At 41.4% G+C, this 22,252-nt stretch overlaps 1 protein-coding gene across 8 annotated transcripts in view; it reads right to left on the reverse strand.

Moving 5' to 3' along the window:
• The window catches only part of PARN (poly(A)-specific ribonuclease), a 305,400-nt gene that overhangs the window by 171,055 nt on the left and 112,093 nt on the right, over positions 1-22,252 (reverse strand). For 6 of the 8 annotated variants that reach the window (XM_045875009.3, XM_054507517.2, XM_054507516.2 and 3 more), the window contains exon 22: positions 19,190-19,379. In XM_045875009.3, coding sequence (XP_045730965.2) covers positions 19,190-19,379 — 190 coding nt within the window. Of the gene's footprint in view, positions 1-13,902; positions 14,080-17,238; positions 17,360-19,189; positions 19,380-22,252 lie in introns of those variants that run through there. The other 2 variants (XR_010411850.1, XR_010411849.1) reach the window with 2 other exon arrangements.

Genomic DNA, 22,252 nt, shown 5'->3' on the forward strand with positions numbered 1-22,252 from the left:
AAATTCTAATAGTTTCATTATTTCCATCAATTTAGCCATCCTAAATGGACATTTACATCATATATTTTGTCAAATTAATGAGGAGATGACATCACTAGCACTACCAATCCCATCTGATGAGTCAGCAACGTACGATGGCTTTAGCAGGAGAAGAGAACATCCTTTCCGCTCCCTCACAACAGAGGACCACCTACCAGAGGATGTTCTGACACCAAGAAACCACATGCTTCTTGCATCTTGGTTTGGTTTTAAGACCCTTCTGAGGGACAGTTTGTGACTACAGCACAGTAGACACGAATCCCTTCCAAGAATTTAGAATTATTAATCTAAGATGATGAGCTAATGTGCCTCATGGTCGTTCCCAAGAATTAGCCAATTCTTTTTTTTTTTTTTTAAGATTTTATTTATTCATTTGAGAGAGAGAATGGGAGACAGAGCACGAGACGGGGGAGGGTCAGAGGGAGAAGCAGACTCCCCGCCGAGCAGGGAGCCCAATGCGGGACTCGATCCTGGGACTCCAGGATCATAACCTGAGCCGAAGGCAGTCGCTTAACCAACTGAGCCACCCAGGCGCCCTCCCCAATTCTTTATATCAGACAGATGACAAGGGATGTGATACTCAGGAAATGGTGGTCTGAACACTGGTTTCTGTAGCATAATGTAAGATTAATTTCCCTTTATTTCCCTTAAAACATGATGATAAGGCATGCATGAATGGTCTTCACACTTGATATTCCAAGGATCCAGTCAATCTACTCCCACCTTCATATGAGTCCTTTAGTTTAAACAGCAAGTAAGACAATAAAATAAGGTAGATTCTGGTGTAATTATAAAATAATGTCATTCCTTCCTGCCTTGTCTTTAGCAAAGCAATTGAAAGTATTCTTAGCCTGACTTTATGTTGTTCAAAAGGGAAAAAACAGTCTTCAGGGCCTTTCCCAATCGGAAACTCAGTAGGAAGATATGTTCCCAGGGAGTTCCAAGTTCTCTTGTTCATTCATTTATTTAAACCTTTTTCTGAGCGAGCATGGGGCATCCTTTGTTAGGTGCTGGAATGTGAATAAATAGTATTGTTTCACTTTCTACAGGAGTTCCCAAGGCAGAGAACTCCCAAGGATCCCAGGTGGCATGGAAGGCCTCTCAGAAGGCATTTCTGATGGTGGGGAAGGATCACAAATGGGTAGACGAGGAGGGAGCAGACATTCTGGAAAAAGCATACATGGAATTCGGGATGAGAGAGACGAGGACCTGAATCTGGGTTCTGTCATTTACTGGTTTTGTGACTCCAGGCAACTTCCCATACTTCTGTGAGTCGCAGTCTCCTCGATTAGTAAGTGGGTTGTTATGAGGATTAAAGAAGAAAACAAAGTGGAACAGCAAAGGCTACAGCGCGTGGCAGGCACGTGGCAGACACCCGCGTGACAGCGCGTTCGCTCTTCCCTCCCTGGCCTGCGGTGGGCATGTTTTTGGAGATGATGTTGAGCCGAGTCTTCAGAGGCAGGAGTCCAAATCTTTGAAAAGCGTCCAGAAAGGAGGAGAGTCAGAGAGAAGGAAGAGTGTGGATGGGAGGCGCAAGCAGCCTGCGTAGGTTGTACGGGCTGGGCCTGAGCTGCGAGGCAAGGCAAAGGAGGGAAGTTTTCAAGTAGCCTCCTCGGGGTGCGTGAAGCCATCCGCTAACTGCCACTTGTGAATTCATGGGTGTCTGGAACCTGCAGACCATCAGGACCCACCCCAAATGCCCTCCTCTGTTGGAAATGTGTATGAGGCTTCTGGAAGACATGGTTCCATTTCTCCCCATCATTATAAAAACTTAAAATATACAGAAAAGTTTAAAGAAGAGTACAGTAAACATCCACTTAGCCACCACTTAGATTCCATAATTAGTTCTACGCTGGGATTGAAGATTTGAAAAGATACAATAAATTTTAGTTCTTTTGCATTTGGAAGAAGGGGCACAAAAGGGAGGATGTGAACATTCCCATCTGGCAAGCATCTATTTGGCTCCTGTAAGACCAGCAGTGCAGCTGAATGAAACGGAATCTTTGCTTCAGAGACTTGTTCTTGAGTGGACAAAAGGAAGCACACCTCGAGTCTGTCGATGGCATTTAAACATGGAAGTGCCTATCAGCACAATGACAAACCTGGTTCTGGGCCACAGCAGTCATCCATCCTTATACCTGGCCTCCCCCAAATAAGCACCAACCTCCTATTGCTTCTGCTCACTTAGGATGGACCAGCAGAATTAAAAAGCATACAGTGTCAAAAAAGAAGTATCAAAAAATGTTTAAAATTTCTACCTCTAAGCAATTAATATATACAACTTACACATTTCGTATTTTATTTCAGCTAAAACTACTACAGAAAATATAGAAAGAATCCTAACTGCACTGATCTGGGTAACTCAACCAGGAAAATTTGTTTTTGTTTAGTTAAAGGACATGTAGAGCATGGAGGACCTTAGGAGAAGGAAGGGAAAAATGAAGGGGGGGGAATCAGAGGGAGAGACGAACCACGAGAGACTATGGACTCTGAGAAACAAACTGAGGGTTTTAGAGGGGTGGGGGGTGAGGGGACGGGTTAGCCCAGTGATGGGTATCAAGGAGGGCACATACTGCATGGAGCCCTGGGTGTTATACGAAAATAATGAATTGTGGATCACTACATCAAAAACTAATGATGGGCATTGTATGGTGACTAACATAACATAATAAAATAAAATTAAAAATAAATAAATAAAGGACATGTAGAAAGTAGCACTTCACTGCCCTATAAAGTGTGTTGAGGGCAAATTCACACTTTTTAATGGTTAGCACCATTAAAAAAAATTACATTCTTACAAACACAGATAATCACTTTTAATTATGGTGGATCAAATAAATAACGGGAAAATATGAAAAGAAAACATTAATTCTCAAGTATCACTGCTGTGAGGAAACGTGAATGCATTTCAAGACGTCAGAAGTCATGTAAGTGCCAGGTGATACTCAATGGAGCTTTCATGTTATTTAAAATAAAATCCTGAGATGACATTCTGCTTTCAACTGTGAGGTAAAAGAAGGCTTTTCCATTTTTACTTATGTGCTTTTGTCAGTTTCCGCAGCACTGACACTTCATACTCTAGACCTGTTAAAGCAGACCTGCATCTAAAACTCAATCCATCTGGGTGCCAGACACATGACATCCCATCTAACAAATGAAAACGGGAGGGCTAGATCTTAGCAGCATATTCTACTCAATTTACCAACCTCTCATTTTATCTTGAGAATTTTTACAAACGCATTTAAAGTCTAAAATAGACTAGTAACTGAAAATTATGAACTCATCAACTCTTTTTCTTGATAATTCATCATTTTCTATTCAAATTTTTAAAGTATTCTAGGTCTGTCACCTCCCTTTCCCGGTTACTATGAGAAAGGCTTCGAGTGAAACTCTAAGGGGCGCCTTAGTCAGTTACGCGTCCGACTCTTGGTTTTGGCTCAGGTCATGATCTCAGGGTCGTGAGACTGAGCCCCACATCCTGCTCTGTGCTCTGTGGGGAGCCAGCTTGAGACTCTCTCTCTCCCTTTGCCCCTCCCTGCAACTTGTGTGCACATGCTCTCTCTCTCTTAAAAAAAAAAAAAAAATCTACTATAAAAAATGCATTGAGTTGCTTTCATCTTTTTAAATTTTTTTCATTTTTTTAAAGATTTATTTATTTGAGAGAGTGCGCACGAGCGAGGGAAGGGGGCAAGAGGGAGAGGGAGAAGCAGACTTCCCACTGAGCAGGGAGCCCGACACGGGGCTTGATCCCAAGACCCTGAGATCATGACCTGAGCCAACAGCAGACACTTAACCGAGTCACCCAGGCACCCCTAAAATCTTTAATTGTGGGACAATATACATTACAAAATTTACCATCTCAACCCTCCTAAATGAGTTCAGTAGTGTTAAGTACACGCACATTGTGGTGCAACCAATCTCTAGCACCCTTTTCACCTTGCAAAATAGAAACTCTACACCTATTAACCAACAGCTCCTCATTCCCTCCCGCCCCTAGCCCATGGCATGACTTCACCCATGTGGTAGGAGGCATCAGAATTTCCCTTCTCTTTGAAGCTGGGTAATATTCCACTGTATGTGTCAACCACACTTTGTTTATCCAAGTTCCTTGCACCTCTTTTTATATTATTCTCAGGAATCCTACTGACATATCTCCCATGAGAGAAAGCAGTGGTGTCCTGATCTGCAGGCCCCCAAGAAGTCAAAGGGAAGAGACAAGCTAGATCAGTTCATCTTTCCCTGGCACAGGCCAGGTAGATGGGACAGGGGTTACTAGTAAGAGTTGTTCCTGCATCTTGATTTAAAAGCTCCTAGGTTTTATGTCTTTAGGGACATTCTGTGGGAAACCCAATTTGCCTGGTTAATCGTTTCATTTTATTAGTAACTACACACTTTCAAATTCTGCATTTTATTTTATTTTTTTAAAGATTTCATTTATTTATTTGACAGAGAGAGACAAAGTAAGAGAGGGAACACAAGCATGGGGAGTGGGAGAGGGAGAAGCAGGCTTCCCGCAGAGCAGGGATCCCGATGTGGGGCTCGATCCCAGGACCCTGGGATCACGACCTGAGCCGAAGGCAGACGCTTAACCATCTGGGCCACCCAGGTGCCCCAAATTCTGCATTTTATATTAACCAGACCCTAGCTCAATGTTTATTCCAATATCTTAAAATACTCCCTTCAGACCAGAATGATCCTTTCTTCCAACTGTTCAGCTGTGGAAAGGAGTTAAGTGGGAGGGCTGAGTGGAGGACCGTGATCGTTTCTCCTTAGCTATTACAAAAAATCACTTAGAACAGATGTTAAAGGTCTCCACCACCTTTACAGTCTGAAATTAGCACAGCCCTCAGAATATACTTAGGCCTGGCCAAAATCAACACAGAGGAGGGAGCTGATCAGCAGAAAGAGCTCTGTCTACGGTAGCACCAGCCCTATGATGTGGAGCAAGACACGTCCCCTTGCTCAGTTTTCTTATGTGGGATGCTACTTAAGCTCCCTGTGGGTTCTTCCTCAATCCCCTGTGAGGGCAGAATCACTACTCCTCTCATCATGACATCTCAGGATCTTAACTATGGTTCCTACTGACTTTCCCTCCAGCTGCTGTCCCAGGCTGAACACACTCAACATGTGTCCATCTGTTCTCACTGTGAAGTCCTCCTCCTCTGGACTAGCTGCAGTGCCTCTACTTAACATCAACCAATCAGTCGATCAAAGCCCAAGACTATGGGGCGCCTGGGTGGCTCAGTTGGTTAAGCGTCTGCCTTCAGCTCAGGTCATGATCCCAGGGTCCTGGGATGGAGCCCCCCATGGGACTCCCTGCTCAGTGGGCAGTCTGTTTCTCCCTTTCCCTCTCTGTCTGTGCGCTGTCTCTCTCTCTCTCTCAAATAAATAAAATCTTTAAAAAATAAAAATAAAAAAGCCCACAACTGGATTCTACTAAGGGGATGACCAGTGCTGAGCAGAGGTTGACACTTCAGGATTTTTGATATTGTCTTGTACATCCCACTATCATTTCTGTTCTCTGGGTTTTTAAAATGTTTTAAAAAGTTAACCATTTTACATTGATGATGCATGGGATTAGACATCTAAACCCTCGCCTCAAAGAAGTAAGGTTGAAATTCAGAGGTTTTAAACTTAGGGTTTTTTTTTTTTTAAGATTTTATTTATTTATTTATTTGACAGAGAGAGAGAGACAGCGAGAGAGGGAACACAAGCAGGGGGGATCGGAAGAGGGAGAAGCAGGCTTCCCACAGAGGAGGGAACCCGATGCGGGGCTCGATCCCAGGACTCTGGGATCATGACCTGAGCCGAAGGCAGACACTTAACGACTGAGCCACCCAGGTGCCCCTAAACTTAGGGTTTCTTTAATACAGGTTTTGTGTGTGTGTGTGTGTGTGTGTGTTTTAAGAAAACGTAATTTTTTAAAATTAGACAGCATCTCTATCAAACACGCAAGCTCACAGGTGTAGATGTGCCATGTCCCGAAGAGGCAACTTCATGCACAGGGCTATGGATCCCAAACACCCGTAAGTACGAATTCTGTGCAATTCTAGCTAAATTATTCAGCTTCTCTGAGATTCAACTTTCTCATACATAAATTAGCAATATCACCAAGGGTTTCACAGCGTTAAGAGTGATTTTCTAGGGCGCCTGGGTGGCTCAGTTGGTTAAGCAACTGCCTTTGGCTCAGGTCATGATCCTGGAGTCCCGAGATCGAGTCCCGCATCGGGCTCCCTGCTCAGCGGGGAGTCTGCTTCTCCCTCTGCCCTCCCCCTCTCATGTGCTCTCTCTCTCTCTCTCTCTCAAATAAATAAATAAAATCTTTAGAAAAAAAAAAAGAGTGATTTTCTAAAAGATGTAAAGCACCTAGCACAGTGCCTGGAATGAAGAATCTGCTTTAAAAATAGGGACATTCGCTCACTTTTCACATTGCTCCAAAAAGCAGACAGTGTGTCCATGAGCTTTACACCTTCATACTGACCAGACAGAGGAAGAGATGGGAAGGTGAGAGAGGGTCGAGGAACGATCCTCCTCAACAAGAGCAGGGGTCATGAATTAATTTTTCACAACGCGTACAACATATAGTATTCGTGAATTTCACTATGAGGTTGATCATTTAAACTAGGATTCCACACAGATTTAGCCAGTTAGTACATTTCATTAAAAAGGTTCAAGAGCACTAAAACCATCTGCAGTGTAAACAATCACATTTCACCAGAAGCAGGGTAAGAGTGGCTTCCGAGATACAAGGTTAAATGAAAAACAGAAGGTAGAGAAAAGGATGTGTGGTCCATTACCATCTACCCAACAGGAGGGGAGGGCATATATATGCAGTTGCTTAATAAATTTGTAAAAACAGAAGGACAGACTAAAAACTAATAAACTTGGTCGCCACGAGGGAGGGAGGAAACAAGCTGGGGAAGGCAGGGAGAGAAGCTTGAGAGATCTGACTCTGGAACCACACAAATGGTCTACATAATTACAAAGCAAAACTGATTTGAAAAAAGCCAATCCCTAAAGTTACAAATGAAACAAACCTAAATGTTTATTGAGTTGGTAGCTTAACCACACAAAGAGGAATTATTCCAAGGGATTTTAAAATAAGGTAATTTGTTTATCTCTAGTCATATACATGAAAAAATTACTGCAAAAAAATTATTTTCAATAATTACATTATTTGTAATGATACTATTATAGTTATTCTGAAATTATTATTCATAGTACTATAAAGCAAATAAATAATTACTTTAATATCATTAAGAACCAAAATTTTCAGCATAAGAAAAAAAGAAACTAAAAGAAGTTAGTAAGTCCAGGAGTCTAACTGGAATTGGAAGTATCAGTATAAGCTAAACTTTTTAAAGATTTTATTTATTTTATTTATTTGACAAGGGAGAGGGAGAAGAAGGCTCCCCGCTGAGCAGGGAGCCTGACGCAGGGCTTGATCATGATCATGACCCGAGCCGAAGGCAGACGCTTAACCGATGGAGCCTGTATAAACTAATCTTAAAAAGAAAAAGGAAGGATGGAAAGAAGGAAGAATTCCTTGCTAGCCCTTTTAATTCAAAAACACTATGAATAACAATGAATCCATCATCAATAAACACCCTTAGAACCCAGATTACAGTTTCTAAATACCATTTTCCATCAAAAGGAACAGGCCCTTTGGAGAAATTTTCGGCTAACTCTAAATATAAGGTAGAAAATGTAGAGAAGAGCCTGGAATAAAGAATACCAGAAGTCAAAGAGGTTATTAAAGGCTACTGGGATTGTCTCAGAGGACTCACGAGTCACCTCAAAATTGTTCCCACTGCTCAGAAACAAGATAATCAGAGCATCAAAAAGAAGAACAACTGTAATATACTCAAATATATTTAAAAATATGTATTTTTAAAACCTCATGATAAACAAACAAAACAAAATCACATTGCTGTTAGCTGACAGGAAACCAATTAACTTATTCTGAAGCTGGTTTTTAAAAGGTGTATTGAGGGGAGAGGTTAAAGAATTTATTCTTTTTCTGTATGAACTGTATCTCCAGGTAACTAAAGAGATGAGGACAAGCCCAATGTGACGCAAGAGGAAATATACATCACCATCTATGAAATATTCTTGCCATTATGTCAGTCCTGAATCTGATCAAGTTTACAGATCTTACTACCAGTTAATTATAAATATAGTAGTCAGGGAACATGTTAAACAAACTTAAAAGAATGCTCCAGAAAATGGGAAATTCTACAGAGCTAACAACCTAGTTTCTGAAGCACGGTGGGGGTTGTGGGAGAATCCAGTGAGAGAAGGAATTCATAGACTGAGATGAGATGCATCAACCAAATGTAATATATGAATTGTTTGGAAACCAGAGCTCAAACAAAACAATTATTTTTTAAAAATGTGTGAGCAGGAAGTTTGAACACTGGCTATCTGATATTAAGGAGTCACTGTTAATTTTTTTTTTTGTTAGTGGCATTGTAGTTTTAAGTGACTGTTTAATCTTTATACGTACAGAGACCTAAGGCTGAAAGGATATGCCATCTGTGATTTGCTTCAAAATTATCTGAAGGGAGAAGGAGAGAAAGAGTACTAATAAAATAGGACTGGCCACACGCTGACTGGTGACACTCTGTGATAGCTAGCTAGCTAGGACTTTGTTATATTATTTTCCCTACTTTTGTATATGTTTGAAATTTTTCTGTAATGAAAGCTTTGGGATCTTTTAAGCAGAAATCCAAAAGGGCCTCTCTTCTGCTTCCCAGGATATTGCTTTTAAATGAAAAGATACAAGCTCTTAGAGGTTTTCTTAGGTGATGTGGTGACTACAGTCAAGCAATTATCCCCTATATGGCATGTACCTAGCTGCAATCTGTTTGAGTACCTTCTTCCCTTGAGAACAGACCCGGGAATATGTGGGGGTTGGGGGAGGCATGGAAGAAAGAGCAGAGCTCTGCAGATAAACTGGTATCAAATCCATCGTCTTTGCCTAGAATTTTAATCTCCCTGAGCCTCTGGGAGATGTGGACAAACCTCACCTCCTTGACAATGCTGCTATGAGCATCATAAGAGCTAAAACATGAAGGACCAGGGCTCAGTCAGTTAAGAGTCCGACTCTCGATTTCGGCTCAGGTTATGATCTCAGGGTCATGAGAACGAGTCCTGTGTCAGGCTCCACGCTCAGCATGGAGCCTGCTTAAGATTATCTTTCTCCTGGGGCGCCTGGGTGGCTCAGTCGTTAAGCGTCTGCCTTCGGCTCAGGTCATGATCCCAAGGTCCTGGGATCGAGCCCCGCATCGGGCTCCCTGCTCGGCCAGGAGCCTGCTTCTCCCTCTCCCACTCCCCCTGCTTGTGTTCCCTCTCTAGCTGTCTCTCTCTCTCTCTGTCAAATAAATAAAATATTAAAAAAAAAAAAAAAGATTATCTTTCTCCCTCTGCCCCCCCTACCTCCCCCACCCGCACGTGCTCTCTCTCTCTCTCAAAAAAACAAAAACAAAAACATGAAGGACCTAGCCCAGAGCCTGCACTTAAAAGTGGCACTTGCATATTTATTCATTCACCAATTCACCAAACATCTGAGCTATAACTCTGGGTCAGACTCCAGATTAGGTTTGAGAGATACAAAGACACAGAAAACAGGAAAGCAGATTAATGATGACAGTGGGAAGAACAATGTATTTAAGGTTCTTAACAGGTAAAATTTTTTGGATCTAGAATTCTATATCCAACAACGTTATCAATTAGTTGAAACAGACACATTTTTATAGCATTTATTAACCATACACTACATATGCAAAAAAGGAAAGAAATCAAAGTCACCCAGGGAAAAGTACTTCCCTCAAAAAAAACAACAACAAAAACCCACACAAAAAAGGCTGGGATATTTGGAAGATTCTCAGTTGGGTAGCAAAGTTTTAATGACACAGGAATACACTTTCTTCCCAATGGGCCCCACCATGCAACTTCTTTCCTTCAGAGAACTGCATTAAGACAATCATAAGATTATACATGCTGGACACCTGCTGCCATCTCCTAAAATCGACTTCTCAAGAAAGCACAGAAGTACAGACACAAAATGATAGTTAACAGTGTAACTAATCATGGTGAGAAGAGAAACAGAGAGAGATGGAAGGTAACTGCCTGCGCTAAATTTATACTCCTTTACAGAACTGACCCAGATATATTGGTCAAAGTTGACAAGACAAGATATGTATTGCTTAAAGGAAAATGGTCACAGTAGCTGGAAGAAGAGCCAGGGAGGGAGGGGCAAGAGTCTTCTCCCCTTCATTTTATATACTCCTGTTGAGGCAAAATTTTAAAGATTATGTGCATTTCATCACTTTAATGGTTTAAAAAGTGCCACGGGAAACACCTTCTCTGCTAAAATACACTTAACCCACAAGAGGGACACTAGGTTTGCCAACATTCCTTTCCAGAAGCAGACGCTCTATCCAAGGGAATGTGCAGACTGGAGAAACGTCACATGGTTAAGAGAAAGACACAGAAGTGAAGCCTGTTCCTAAGCTTCCTAAGCTATAGAACCCAGGAGCAAACAAGAGTGACCCAGCAGGACACTTCCCCCAGGAGAAGCAGCAACAGCTAAAGCTGAATGGAAGGAACCACTGGTGGCCAGAGAGGTGGGGAGGTGTGTGTGGCGCGGGGAGGGGGGCGCAAAAAGGTGAAGGGGATTAAGAGGTACAAACTTCCAGTGACCAATCAGTCACAGGGATGTAAGGTACAGGGTAGGGAATACAGGCAATAATACTGGAACAGCGCTGCATGGTGACAGATGGTGACGACACTTAGTGTGGTGAGCCCCAAGTGATGTACAGTATTGTTGGATCAGTGTGTTGTTGTACACCTGAAATTAATCTAATACTGTATGGCAATTATACCTCCATTAAAAAAAAAAAAGTTAAAAAAAAAAAGACAAAGCTGAATAAGGATTTCTGCAGGGATGTCATGGAGCCAGGAGGGGCAAGAAAAAAGCAACAAGAGATGGGCAACATGGAGCTTCCGAAGGCATTCCTCAATTGCTGAGTGAGCTACCACCAGGCAAGACGGGTGGTGCTCAGGCTGCAGAGACATTCTGAGATGGGGGGAGGCGGGGGGAGAAGTCTGAAAGCCAGAGGCAACCCCCTCTACGTCACAGAAGCAGGAAAGCAATGAAGGTGTAAACAGAGGACCAAGACACAAAGGACAGAAAGGCTGAGTCCGAGTATGTTCTGCCACAGGCTAGTGGTTTCTTTTTTTTTTTTTTTTTAAGATTTTATTTATTTTTTGACAGAGAGAGAGACAGCGAGAGAGGGAACACAAGCAGGGGGAGTGGGAGAGGGAGAAGCAGGCTTTCCGCTGAGTAAGGAGCCCGATGTGGGGCTCGATCCCAGGACCCTGGGATCATGACCTGAGCCGAAGGCAGACGCTTAACGACTGAGCCACCCAGGCGCCCCAGGCTAGTGGTTTCTAATCGTATTGAAATCACAGGGAGAAGAAGCTTCTGAGACATTCTAGTACAGAGATGGCTGGTGGGAATTTAAAAGGCAGTACCCACTAAAACGGTCAAGGATCTTTTCTTCATTTGGTGTGCTACTTTATTATTTCAGTGTAGTATAAGGCTTTCACGGGTTCACTTGTGACACTGGTTCACCCAATCTGATTTTTTTTTAATTTTATTTTATTATGTTATGTTAGTCACCATACAATATATCATTAGTTTTTGCTGTAGTGTTCCATGATTCATTGTTTGCATATAACATCCAGTGCTCCATGCAACATGTGCCCTCCTTAATACCCATCACCAGGCTTACCCATCCCCCCACACCCCTCCCCTCTAGAAGCCTCAGTTTGTTTCTCAGAGTCCATAGTCTCTCATGGTTCGTCTCCCCCCTCCAATTTCCCCCCCTTCATTTTTCCCTTCTTCTAATGTCCTCCGTGCTATTCCTTATGTTCCACAAATAAGTGAAACCATATGATAACTGACTTTCTCTGCTTGACTAATTTCACTTAGCATAATCTCCTCCAGTTCCATCCATGTTGATGTAAAAGTTGGGTATTCATCCTTTCTGATGGCTGAGTAATATTCCATTGTATATATGGACCACATCTTCTTTATCCATTCATCTGCTGAAGGACATCTCGGCTCTTTCCACAGTCTGCCTATTGTGGACATTGCTGCTATGAACACTGGGGTGCGTATGGCCCTTCTTTTCACTACATCTGTATCTTTGGGGTAAATACCCAGTAGTGCAATTGCTGGGTCACAGTGTAGCTCTATTTTTAATTTTTATTATATACTCCTTATCTGAAAATTCTCCAACCATGGGCATTTTCAAAACTCTCAGTCTTAGGTTGAGAAGAAACTGCTTACTACCTGCGGAGAGAAGCAAAGGATCTCTAGAGATTGTATCAGTTTCCTCCGTATGCTCTGCCCTGCATACGGTGTAAAAACATCTGGAATTTAAGAGCCAGAAGGGACCTTAGCATTTTTTTCCCAACAAAATGCCTCATTTAAGATGAGAAAACAGAGGCAGATACTGGGCTCTGGATGGGTATTTACTGAAGGGAAGAGTGAAAGGGCAGCTCCCCTTGTTGCTAATGTAATATGCTCATTCAGTCACTTTGAGAAAGCACTAACTTTCTATGACAACTATGTGGAATCTGAAAACCGTAACTTTGATATATGCTTTAGCGTTTCCTACATAAGCAGGAATTCCCAGGAGCTACTACACTGTCAAGGAAGGCTGAAATGGAGTCTCACAGACAGAAAACACAAGAAAGAAGAGACTAGCCAAAGGGTTTTTCCCAACAGTTGAAAAAAACGCAAACTGTAAATAATCCGGAGACACAACTGACCAAAATCTCTTCAGGGCAAAGTGGCTTTGCAAAACCATTTTCTTTAATTAGAGAACATTCTTAATAAAATGAGAATGGTAATAGCACCTGTCTTTCGGGAAGGTTTCAAACTTCAGGGCTTATTTACGGAGACTAAATACCTACTAGGGAGATTTTAAGTATTTTCACATCCACTGGAAAGAAGGATTCTTCAAACACCATGCTAACCTGTATTTATTCAGATTTCATGCCACCCAACCAAATCGCCTTCTCAAGCAATTTATGTCCGGTCCAGTCTCCCAGAATCTAAGCCCTAGAGCTTTGTCCAGTTATTGACTATAGGCTCCTTGAATATTCTGGACACTGAATCCATCACGGACAAGAAAAGAAGTATGTGCCACCATACCAATGCAAACAGCCAAAGGAGCTGATGTTCATTTCTGTCAGCACAGCTAACAGCCCCGGGGAGAAGCTCAGCTGCTGTGAGAGCGCTCCCAGCGTCTTAAGAGTCCACTCGCTAAAGCTAAGAGAAGTGAGGTTCAGGGCTGCGGCGACTTTCCCCTCAACCACAGGGCCCCCCAGCCCCCCCAATCTGCACTATACCTTTAATGAGGAAGGCCTGCATGTTTGTGTTTATACTTAATGCTATTTTCACCATACTTCAGCCCCTTATTTTCTTCACAAGCATTAACTGTCTAAAAAAAGAAAAGGAAAGGAACAAAAAAACACCACCATATCAAGTTTACAGCATATGGAGAAGTAAAATAGGAGCCAAAAGATCACAAAGGATGAGAGGGAGGTAAATGGAAAGAGACTATTTTAAGAGTCCTAGGTTGTCCATGAAGTAGTGTGATTTTCACTTGAAGATCCACTGTGATACATGAAAGAGGCACATTATAATTTCTAGAGCAGTGCTTGGAAAACAGAAATATGTGAACCACAAATGCCATTTAAAATTTCTAGGAGCCACCATTAAAAAAAAAAAAAAAAAAGTGAAAAGAAACCAGTGAAGTTAATTTTAATAATATTTTATTTAGCCCAATATACCCACAATATTATCATTTCAACATGTCATCAATTCTTCAAAATCTGGTGTGTACATTAAATCGACAACACATCTCATTTTACGCCGGGCCATAAAAGTACTCAATGGCCACATGTGGCTGGTGGCTACCGTACTGGACAGGGTAGTTCTACACAGGGAGTCAGCAAATTGTTCTGTAAAGGGACAGACAGTACACAAATTGAGTTTTGCGGGTCATAGGTCTCTGTCAAACTACCCAAATCTGCCACTGTAAGGCAAAGCAGCCAGAGGTAATACGTAAATTAACAAGCATGGCTGCATTCCAATAAAACTTTACAAAAACACGTGGACCGGAGTTGGCCTACGGGCTCTAGTTTGTCAACCTCTACTCTGGAGCAATGACTAAAAAAATAACACCAAGAGGTAAAAGCAAAAAAGTCAACAGAGAAGATAAACAGGATGCTAAAATATCAGCAAATACTAACTAATACACAATTCATTCAAAAGGCAACAGAAAAGAAGAGGGACAAAACCCAAGCAGGACAAATAGAAAACAAATACCAAGATGGAAGGCAGACCTATCTGTATCATTCATTAGATTAAATGTAAAAGAAAGGGGTTGTCAGAATGAATAAAATAGCAAGACCCAAGTATATGCTGTTTATAAGAAACACACTTTATAAAGACAAACAAGCTACCAGTAAAAGGTTGAATAAAATTTTCTACGCAAACACCAAGGTTAAGAAACAAGAGTGCCAATATTAATTATCAGATAAAATAAACATCAAAAAAAAAATTACTAGATATCAAGAGGAATATTCCATACTGATGAAAGGGGCAATTCATACCTATCAAAAGAGCTGCAAAATACATGAAACAAGAAATTGATAAAATTAAATGAAAAAACAGATTTACAACCACAGCTGGAAATTTCAACACCTCTCTCAGTAGGTGAAAGAAAAAGCAGACCCCCCCACCCCTGCCGGCAACTCCCAAAAAAATCAGTAAGGATATAGATTTGAGCACCACAAATCAATGTAACCTGAAATGACAATAATGAAACGTTACACTCATTCAAGTGCACGTGGAACATTCACCAAGACAGACCATATGCCAGGCCATAAAACCAGTGTCAATAATTATCAAAGAAGTTCTAAATAACTTCTGGGTCAAAGAAGAAAGCACAAGAAAAATTAGAAAATATCTTCTAATAGACAGTAGTAAAAAGACAACCTATAAAAATCTGAGGGATGCAGCTAAGCAGTCTAAAGGAAAATTTACAGCTTTAAATGCTTTTATTAGAAAAGAAGAAATATATAAAATCAGGGAGTTAAGTTCCCACTTTAAGAAGCTAGACAAAGAATAACATTAAAATACAAAACCAATAATAAGAACAAGGATATAAATAAATGAAAAAAAAAAAAAAAACAATAAAAAGTTGGTTCTCTGAAAGAATTGATAAACACCTAGCAAGGAAAAGAGCAAGTAAACATATATTACCAATATCAGAAATTTTTAAAGGGACATAACTGTAGATCCTACAGATATAAAAATTATAAGGGAACATTTTGAGCTAATAATTTTATGCTAACAAATTTGACAATTTAAATGAAATGAAATATTCCTTAAAAAACACGAATTACTAGAAGTGATCCAAAAAGAAACAGAAAATCTACACAATCCTGTAACTATTACAGAAATTGAGTCCATAATCAAAACCATTCCACAAAAAACCTTTATGCCCAAATGTCTTCCTGGTAAACTCTACCAAAAACTTAAAAACAAAAACCACCCTATACACACTGTTGGAAAATAACAAAAGAGGAACTTCTTAACTATTTCTATGAGGTCAGCATAAATCTGACAACCAAAACTTGACAAAGATTTAAAAAAAGAAAAAAATTTCAATCTAGTATTTCTCATGAACAAAGATATAAAAATACTTAACGAAACATTAACACATCAAGTCCAGTAGTACACAAGAAGGATAATACATCAGGACCAAGTAGGATTTCTCTCAGGAATGCAAATCTGATTAAGCATTCAAAAACCAATTGATGTCATTCAAAATACTAACAAAATAAAGATACTAACTTAAAAAGATACTAACTTAAAAAGATACAGAAAAGGCATCTGAAAATATTCGACATCTATTCAAACTTTCAGCAAAGTGGATATGGAAGGCAACTTCCTAAACCCAAAAGAGGACTAACTGGACAATCTAAGAGCCAGGTTCCTGGGGAAACACTGGACTTCCCCTCTCTATTACTGGAAACAAGACAAGGATATCCACCTTTCCCACTTCTATGTGACAACAGACCAGAGGTGCTAGTCAGTGCAATCAGGCAAGAAAAAGAAAAGGCATAAAGACTGGAAAAAAAAATAAACCTGTTGTTAATAGCATACCAGTAGGATTGTGTGCATAAAAAAACCTGTGGAATATTAAAAAAAAAAAAAAAAACTATCAGAATAAGTCAATTTTAAAAGGTTGCAGAATACAAAGTTGATATACAACAATTAATGTCTATACAGAAGCAGCAAACAATTTGAAGATGAAATTTAAGTAACAGTTCCATTTACAATAGCATCAATAATATAAAATATTTAAGAAAAAATTAACATTAGATTTGTAAGACTTCTACAGTAAAAACTACAAACCAGGCTGAATGAAGAAAGAGGTAAGAGGACTGTAAAATTTGTGTGGAATACAAAGGATCTAGAATAGCCAAAACAATCTGACAAAGAATAATAATGTTGGGAGGGCTTATGCTACCTGATTTTAAGACTTACTATAAAGCCACAGAAATAAAGTGTGGTATTGGCACAAGAACAGGCATAAAAATGATTGGAACAGAACAGTCTAGAAATAGACCTAGACATACATGGTCAATTTATTTTTGACAGAACTGCCAAGTCAATCCAATGAGGAAAGAGAAGTCTTTTTAACAAACATTGCTGGAACAAGTGGATATCCACATTATAAAAAAAACAAAACTAAATCGTGACTCCTATCTCATTCCATATACAAAATTCATTTGAAATGGGTCATGATTTAAATGGAAAAACTAAAACTATAAACCTTCTGGAAGAAAACCGGTGCAAAGAGTAGGCAAAGATTTAACCATAAAAGAAAAAAAAAATCATAGACATGACTCCATCAAAATTAAAAATATCTGCTCATCAAAATCACTAACAAGATGAATATGCAACCCCAGATTCGAAAAACACATTTGCAGCCCATACATCTATCTGACAAAGGACATGTCTCCAGAATACATAAAAGAACTCCCACCAATCAACAGTAAAAAGACAAAAATCCAATTAGGAAATGGGCAAGAGGCTTACATACCCACCTCAAAATGAAGATATCTGAACGGTCAACCAGCACACAAAAAGGTGGTCAACATCATTAGTCACCAGAGAAATGCAAATTAAGACCACAATGCAATACCCATCTTGTACCCTCTAGAATGGCTGAAATAAAAAAGACAGCACTACACGTTGGCAATCATGCAGGGCAACCAATACATTCACACAATACTAGTGGGGTATAAAATGGTACATCTAGTTTGGAGAACTGTTTGGATGTTCTTTTTTTTTTTTTTTTTTTATTCTTATGTTAATCCCCATACATTACAACATTAGTTTTAGATGAAGTGTTCCATGATTCATTGTTTGTGTGTTTGGATGTTCTTATAAAGTTTAACACACACACACTTACCCTGAGAACCAACAATGCTACTCCTGGGTACTGACTCAAGAGAAATGAGAACATATGGCCACAAGACATTTTTTATAGAAATGTTCACAGTGACCTTATATATAACAGTCTCAAACCGGAAACAACCCAAACATCCACCAAAAGGAGAGGGGGTAAATGTTGTCTATTCATACAGTGGAATACTACTGAACAATGAAATAATAACAAACTCCTGATACACACAATACAAGGGTGAATTTCAAAACCATGTCAAGTGAGGGGCGCCTGGATGACACAGTCGGTTGAGCGTCCGACTCTTGGTTTCAGCACAGGTCATGATCTCAGGGTGGTGAGATCGAGCCCCATGCCTGGTTCCATGCTCAGCACGGAGTCTGCTTGAGATTCTTTTCCCCTCCCTTCCCCTCTGCTCCTCCCACAACTTGTGCACTCTCTCTAAAATAAATAAATAAAATCTTTAAAAAAAAAAAAAAAGTTAAGTGAAAGAAGCCAAGCACAATATGATTCCCAATATGATTCCATTTTTTATAAATTCCAAGAATAATCAAAATTAATGCATAGTCACAGATATGACAAATGGGTGCTTAGGGCAGTAGAGGCTTGGGGTTGCTTGAAAAGGGATGCAAGGAAATGTTGTGAAGAGACAGAAATGTTCTATGTCCTGCTTTGGGTGGTAGATACATTGCTGCATATAACTCTAAGAACTCTGAGCTAACATTTTAGATCTGTTCATTTTATTGTATATTATGTCTTGATTATTAAGTAGGCTTCACATCCATCACAGAGCCCAATGAGGGGCCAGAACCCACGACCCTGAGATCAAGACCCTAGCTGAGATCAAGAGTCAAAAGCTTAACTGACCAAGCCACACAGGCGCCCCTATTATCTCCATTTTTTAAATCTCTGAAAGGCCATTTAAAAAGCATAGAGGGCAATCCAAAATATTAACAGTGATTGCTTCTGGGTGATGGGATTATGGCTAATATTCTTCAGTCAGTTCACACTTTTCTAATCTTTATCATTTTCTGTAATGAACTTTCCCCCATTTTCTTACCCACATTTTGTCGTTTCACAGAGATACAACAAGTGACCACTACGTATCTCCTGAGGGAAGGATTTTGGGTAATGAGGGGAAGTATGTCAAGTTCTCTTTCTACAGCAGGCATGTGGTTCAGTGTCTCCAAGGGATCCGAAATGAGGTCGGAAGCCCAAGCAGGAGCATCAGGGCGGACTGCAGGGAGGAGGAGAGGGTGGATCGGACCCAGATGAATTCAGCTCTGACCCTGTTCCTTCACTGAACGTATGGGCGGGTCGCAGAGCCTCTGCTTCCACACCCCTGAAATGGGAATGACACATATCCTGTCTGCCTCAAGGGGGTTTTACAAGTTTGTTAACTGCAAGAGCTGCAGGTCTACAAGGCACAGAAGGAATCTGGGTAGCAGTAACTTCTGATATTTTGTGGAAAGTTAGAAAAAAAGTCTTTCTCGAAAGTCAGATTTAGGACTTAACAATCCTGTGAGAAGAGGGAAGAAAAGCTATTGCTAGAACAACTCTGCCCTTTTAATTCAACAGTCGAGAACTCTTACCTATTGGTGTGGTAGTAGTGATTCTGCAGAGCATAGGATATGCACTGAGTGTTTAACCGTTTTCTCTCAACCTCCTGCCAAGTATCTTCTGTCCATTTTCTCTTGATCTGCTTCTCCTTGTGTTTTTTCCCCACATATTCGGCATAGGTCTGGATCCGATAGCTTTCTGCATATTTGCTGGTATTGACAGCTACAAGGAAAAGAAAAAAATCCGTGTAAGAAAGTCTAGCCTAGCCCCAGAGATGTCACTTTTGAAATGTGGCCTGAGGTCGTCAAAGAAACCAGAAATTCGGGTCTGAGTTCTGACCACAGCTCCACCACTGAGAAGCTGAAGGGGGGGGGTTGGGGGGGGGGGGGCTTGGGGATGTCCCGTGGGCTCTCCAAATCTCAGTGTTCTCGTCTGGAGAAAAGAATCACTGAGCCCCAATCTTCTTGATGGCCCGAGAGTGCTCTGTAAACTATAAAGAACCATAATGGTGGTAAGTGAAAGCTATCTGCAGGTAACATTACTGCTTGAAAATTACTCATTTTCAGTGTAAGAAAATGGGGGGAAAAAAAAACACTAAGGGGAAAACTGCAAACCCTTACTTGTTAAAAATGAAAATGAAAGCAATATTGACAGCAGAGCTGACCACTGTGTCAGAAACTGAAGGTCTACCCTCTGTCTGTGCCCGGGTTTTTGCCCACGTGGTGTCTCATCTCACAGTTCCTCCATCTGCAAGGGAGGAACTGCTTCTACTCACGAGAAAGCGGGGGCACAGAGGAGGGGGGGCTGCCACGGGCCACACCGTGGGTCAGTGGCAGTGCTGGGGTGCAAAACCAGGCTGCTCTGACCCTAAGGCCAGGGCCTTTCCTGTCACTCTGCACTTCACTTTGAACTCTGCAAATTCAAGATATCCCCACCATACTTGAGACACGGCTCTTCTCCTTCCGCTTTTAAAGACTGCTAATTCTCTGTAATGTGCTTCTGGCTGGCAGGAGCACTTGAGAGCTGGAGCTTATTCCCTCCCTGGCGTTAACATTTCACTAGGGCCAGGTCGGTTTCCTTTGAATCTTTGCTGCCTGCTCCTCGGAAGCTAGTGGAAAGAATGTGCTGGGAGCGTGGGAGTGAGGATCCATGGGAGACCTGCTGGCGGATGGGCAGCCATTCGCTGGTTCTGGCTCCTGCAGTTTGAACATACACTCTCCTAGCCCACCATCATTACCACCGGTTACTACCCACACTGGTGGCGAGACAGTGAGCGTCTGGCCATGCTGGTCCGGGCCGTTAGGAGCAGACTTGGTACCTGGGCAGCTGTACAAGCACCATGATGTCTAAAATGCAGAGTCTGTGTACCCACTGCTAGCAACATTCTTGGTACAGAGTCGTTCTCACTAAATACCATGTGAACGAATGCACGACAGAATACAAGTGGTGACAAGAATTCATTCCTTAAGTATATCAGCGCCAGACAAGGAATCCAGTCCATCAGGGACCTTAAGTCAGAGGGCAAGACAATTGTATGAGAGGCAGAAGCTCCACGTATCCGACACCTGACGCTTTTCATCTTTGCTCCAAGTGGACCAGATCTGCCTAAAACTTCCAAGCACAACCGTGGTTTACAGAATGTCATGCCCTAAACGTTTAGCCATCTAAGGAGCAAAACATCACCACCACCTGGTACCACCACAAAACAAAAAAACAAAAACAAAAACAAAACTCTACTCTTCAAAAAAATACAAATTTTTACTAAGAAGTTTGTGTAACTTTTCAAATACCTATTCTAGAGTTAAAGAGAAAAAAAGGGGGTGGGGGACCCCAGAATATTACAGAACTTCCCTATTATACAAAGTCTCCCAAAGAAGGAGAGTGAGTTACTGAAATGTGAGCTCAAAGCAGCGTGCTCTGACTCACTCCCAAGTAGATAAACAGAAAAAGCATCCAGTTCTGGAGATGTGCGACTGACCAAAGTCACTCCTCAGCACAGAACCACAGAAACAGGATCCTTTCTCGAAAATCTTACTCCTTGGGACAGCTACTTTTCTTGCTTTCAACGTCCACATTTCTGACTTTCTCCATTCATTTAACCAGCTGACCATTTAAATATCCAACAAACAGCACCCACCCATGCTTCCACCCGGCAACTGCTCACTGTCCCAGGGACCATGTTAGATATTCAGTAAAACAAGACAAGATTTCCACTCTCTTAAGCTTATCCTGTCACCTGCAAACTTCACGTAGGGGTGATTTCCCTGTAAGCATAAGACTATCTTACTACTACGGGTTAAAGTATCTATGAGATCCATAATAAGAACCCACAGATTCTACCATTATTATTTGGTCCTGATTGTTGGCAAATAAGCACCTCCTGGATTTTCCTCTTTAAGATCCATTCTTTATTCCAGCAGGTTTATTCTGCAGGCAGGCCCCAGAGGGATGCCAACTGTAATAACCCCGCTCTCGAGTTTCACTTGGACTCCCAAGTAAAAGAGGAGGCTTGAGTCAATATTCCCCATGAAAGCAAAGGTGATGATAGGGTCATAAAGGAGCCAAGATGATCTATTTAACAGTATCCGGTTGTTTCCAATAATTGAGCTCGCAGCCCCAGGGACAAACGTTACAAACAACTCCCTAACCACGGCGGGGAATTTATCCGAGCACACGTGGAATGAGGATCACTTAAAAGGGGAAACAAATAACAACCCACTTTTCACCGCTGGGCTTCACACGGCAGTCATTCACCAGCATTCCCTCACATCCCAGCAGCTCTGGAGCTCTCGGCCTTTAATGTGGAAGCCAAGCTCTGGCTCCAAGCCACCCCTCCTCGAATGGATGAATCAGCAAAATGAATTGGCTGTCAGCTGTGTCCTCCAGTGATTCCAGCTTGCCTGTCAGAAGCAGCATGGAGCAGGCTGCCTGGCAACACTACCCTTTTCCAAATTTGTCAGGGAAATGATTCAAGACCATCTTTCAGTTGCGCCACTTGGTTAGAGCCTCTGGGGCAACGCACATATGCCAAGGGCCCGCCCGGCTTCCCGGTAGGTGAGCGAGGGCAGCTCCCCTCACGTGGGCTCACCCACTCA

This window comes from Mirounga angustirostris, unplaced genomic scaffold, assembly GCF_029215605.1.
Source record: "Mirounga angustirostris isolate CCGP_5_RB_7025 unplaced genomic scaffold, mMirAng1.0.hap1 SCAF_5, whole genome shotgun sequence".
NCBI lineage: Eukaryota > Metazoa > Chordata > Mammalia > Carnivora > Phocidae > Mirounga > Mirounga angustirostris.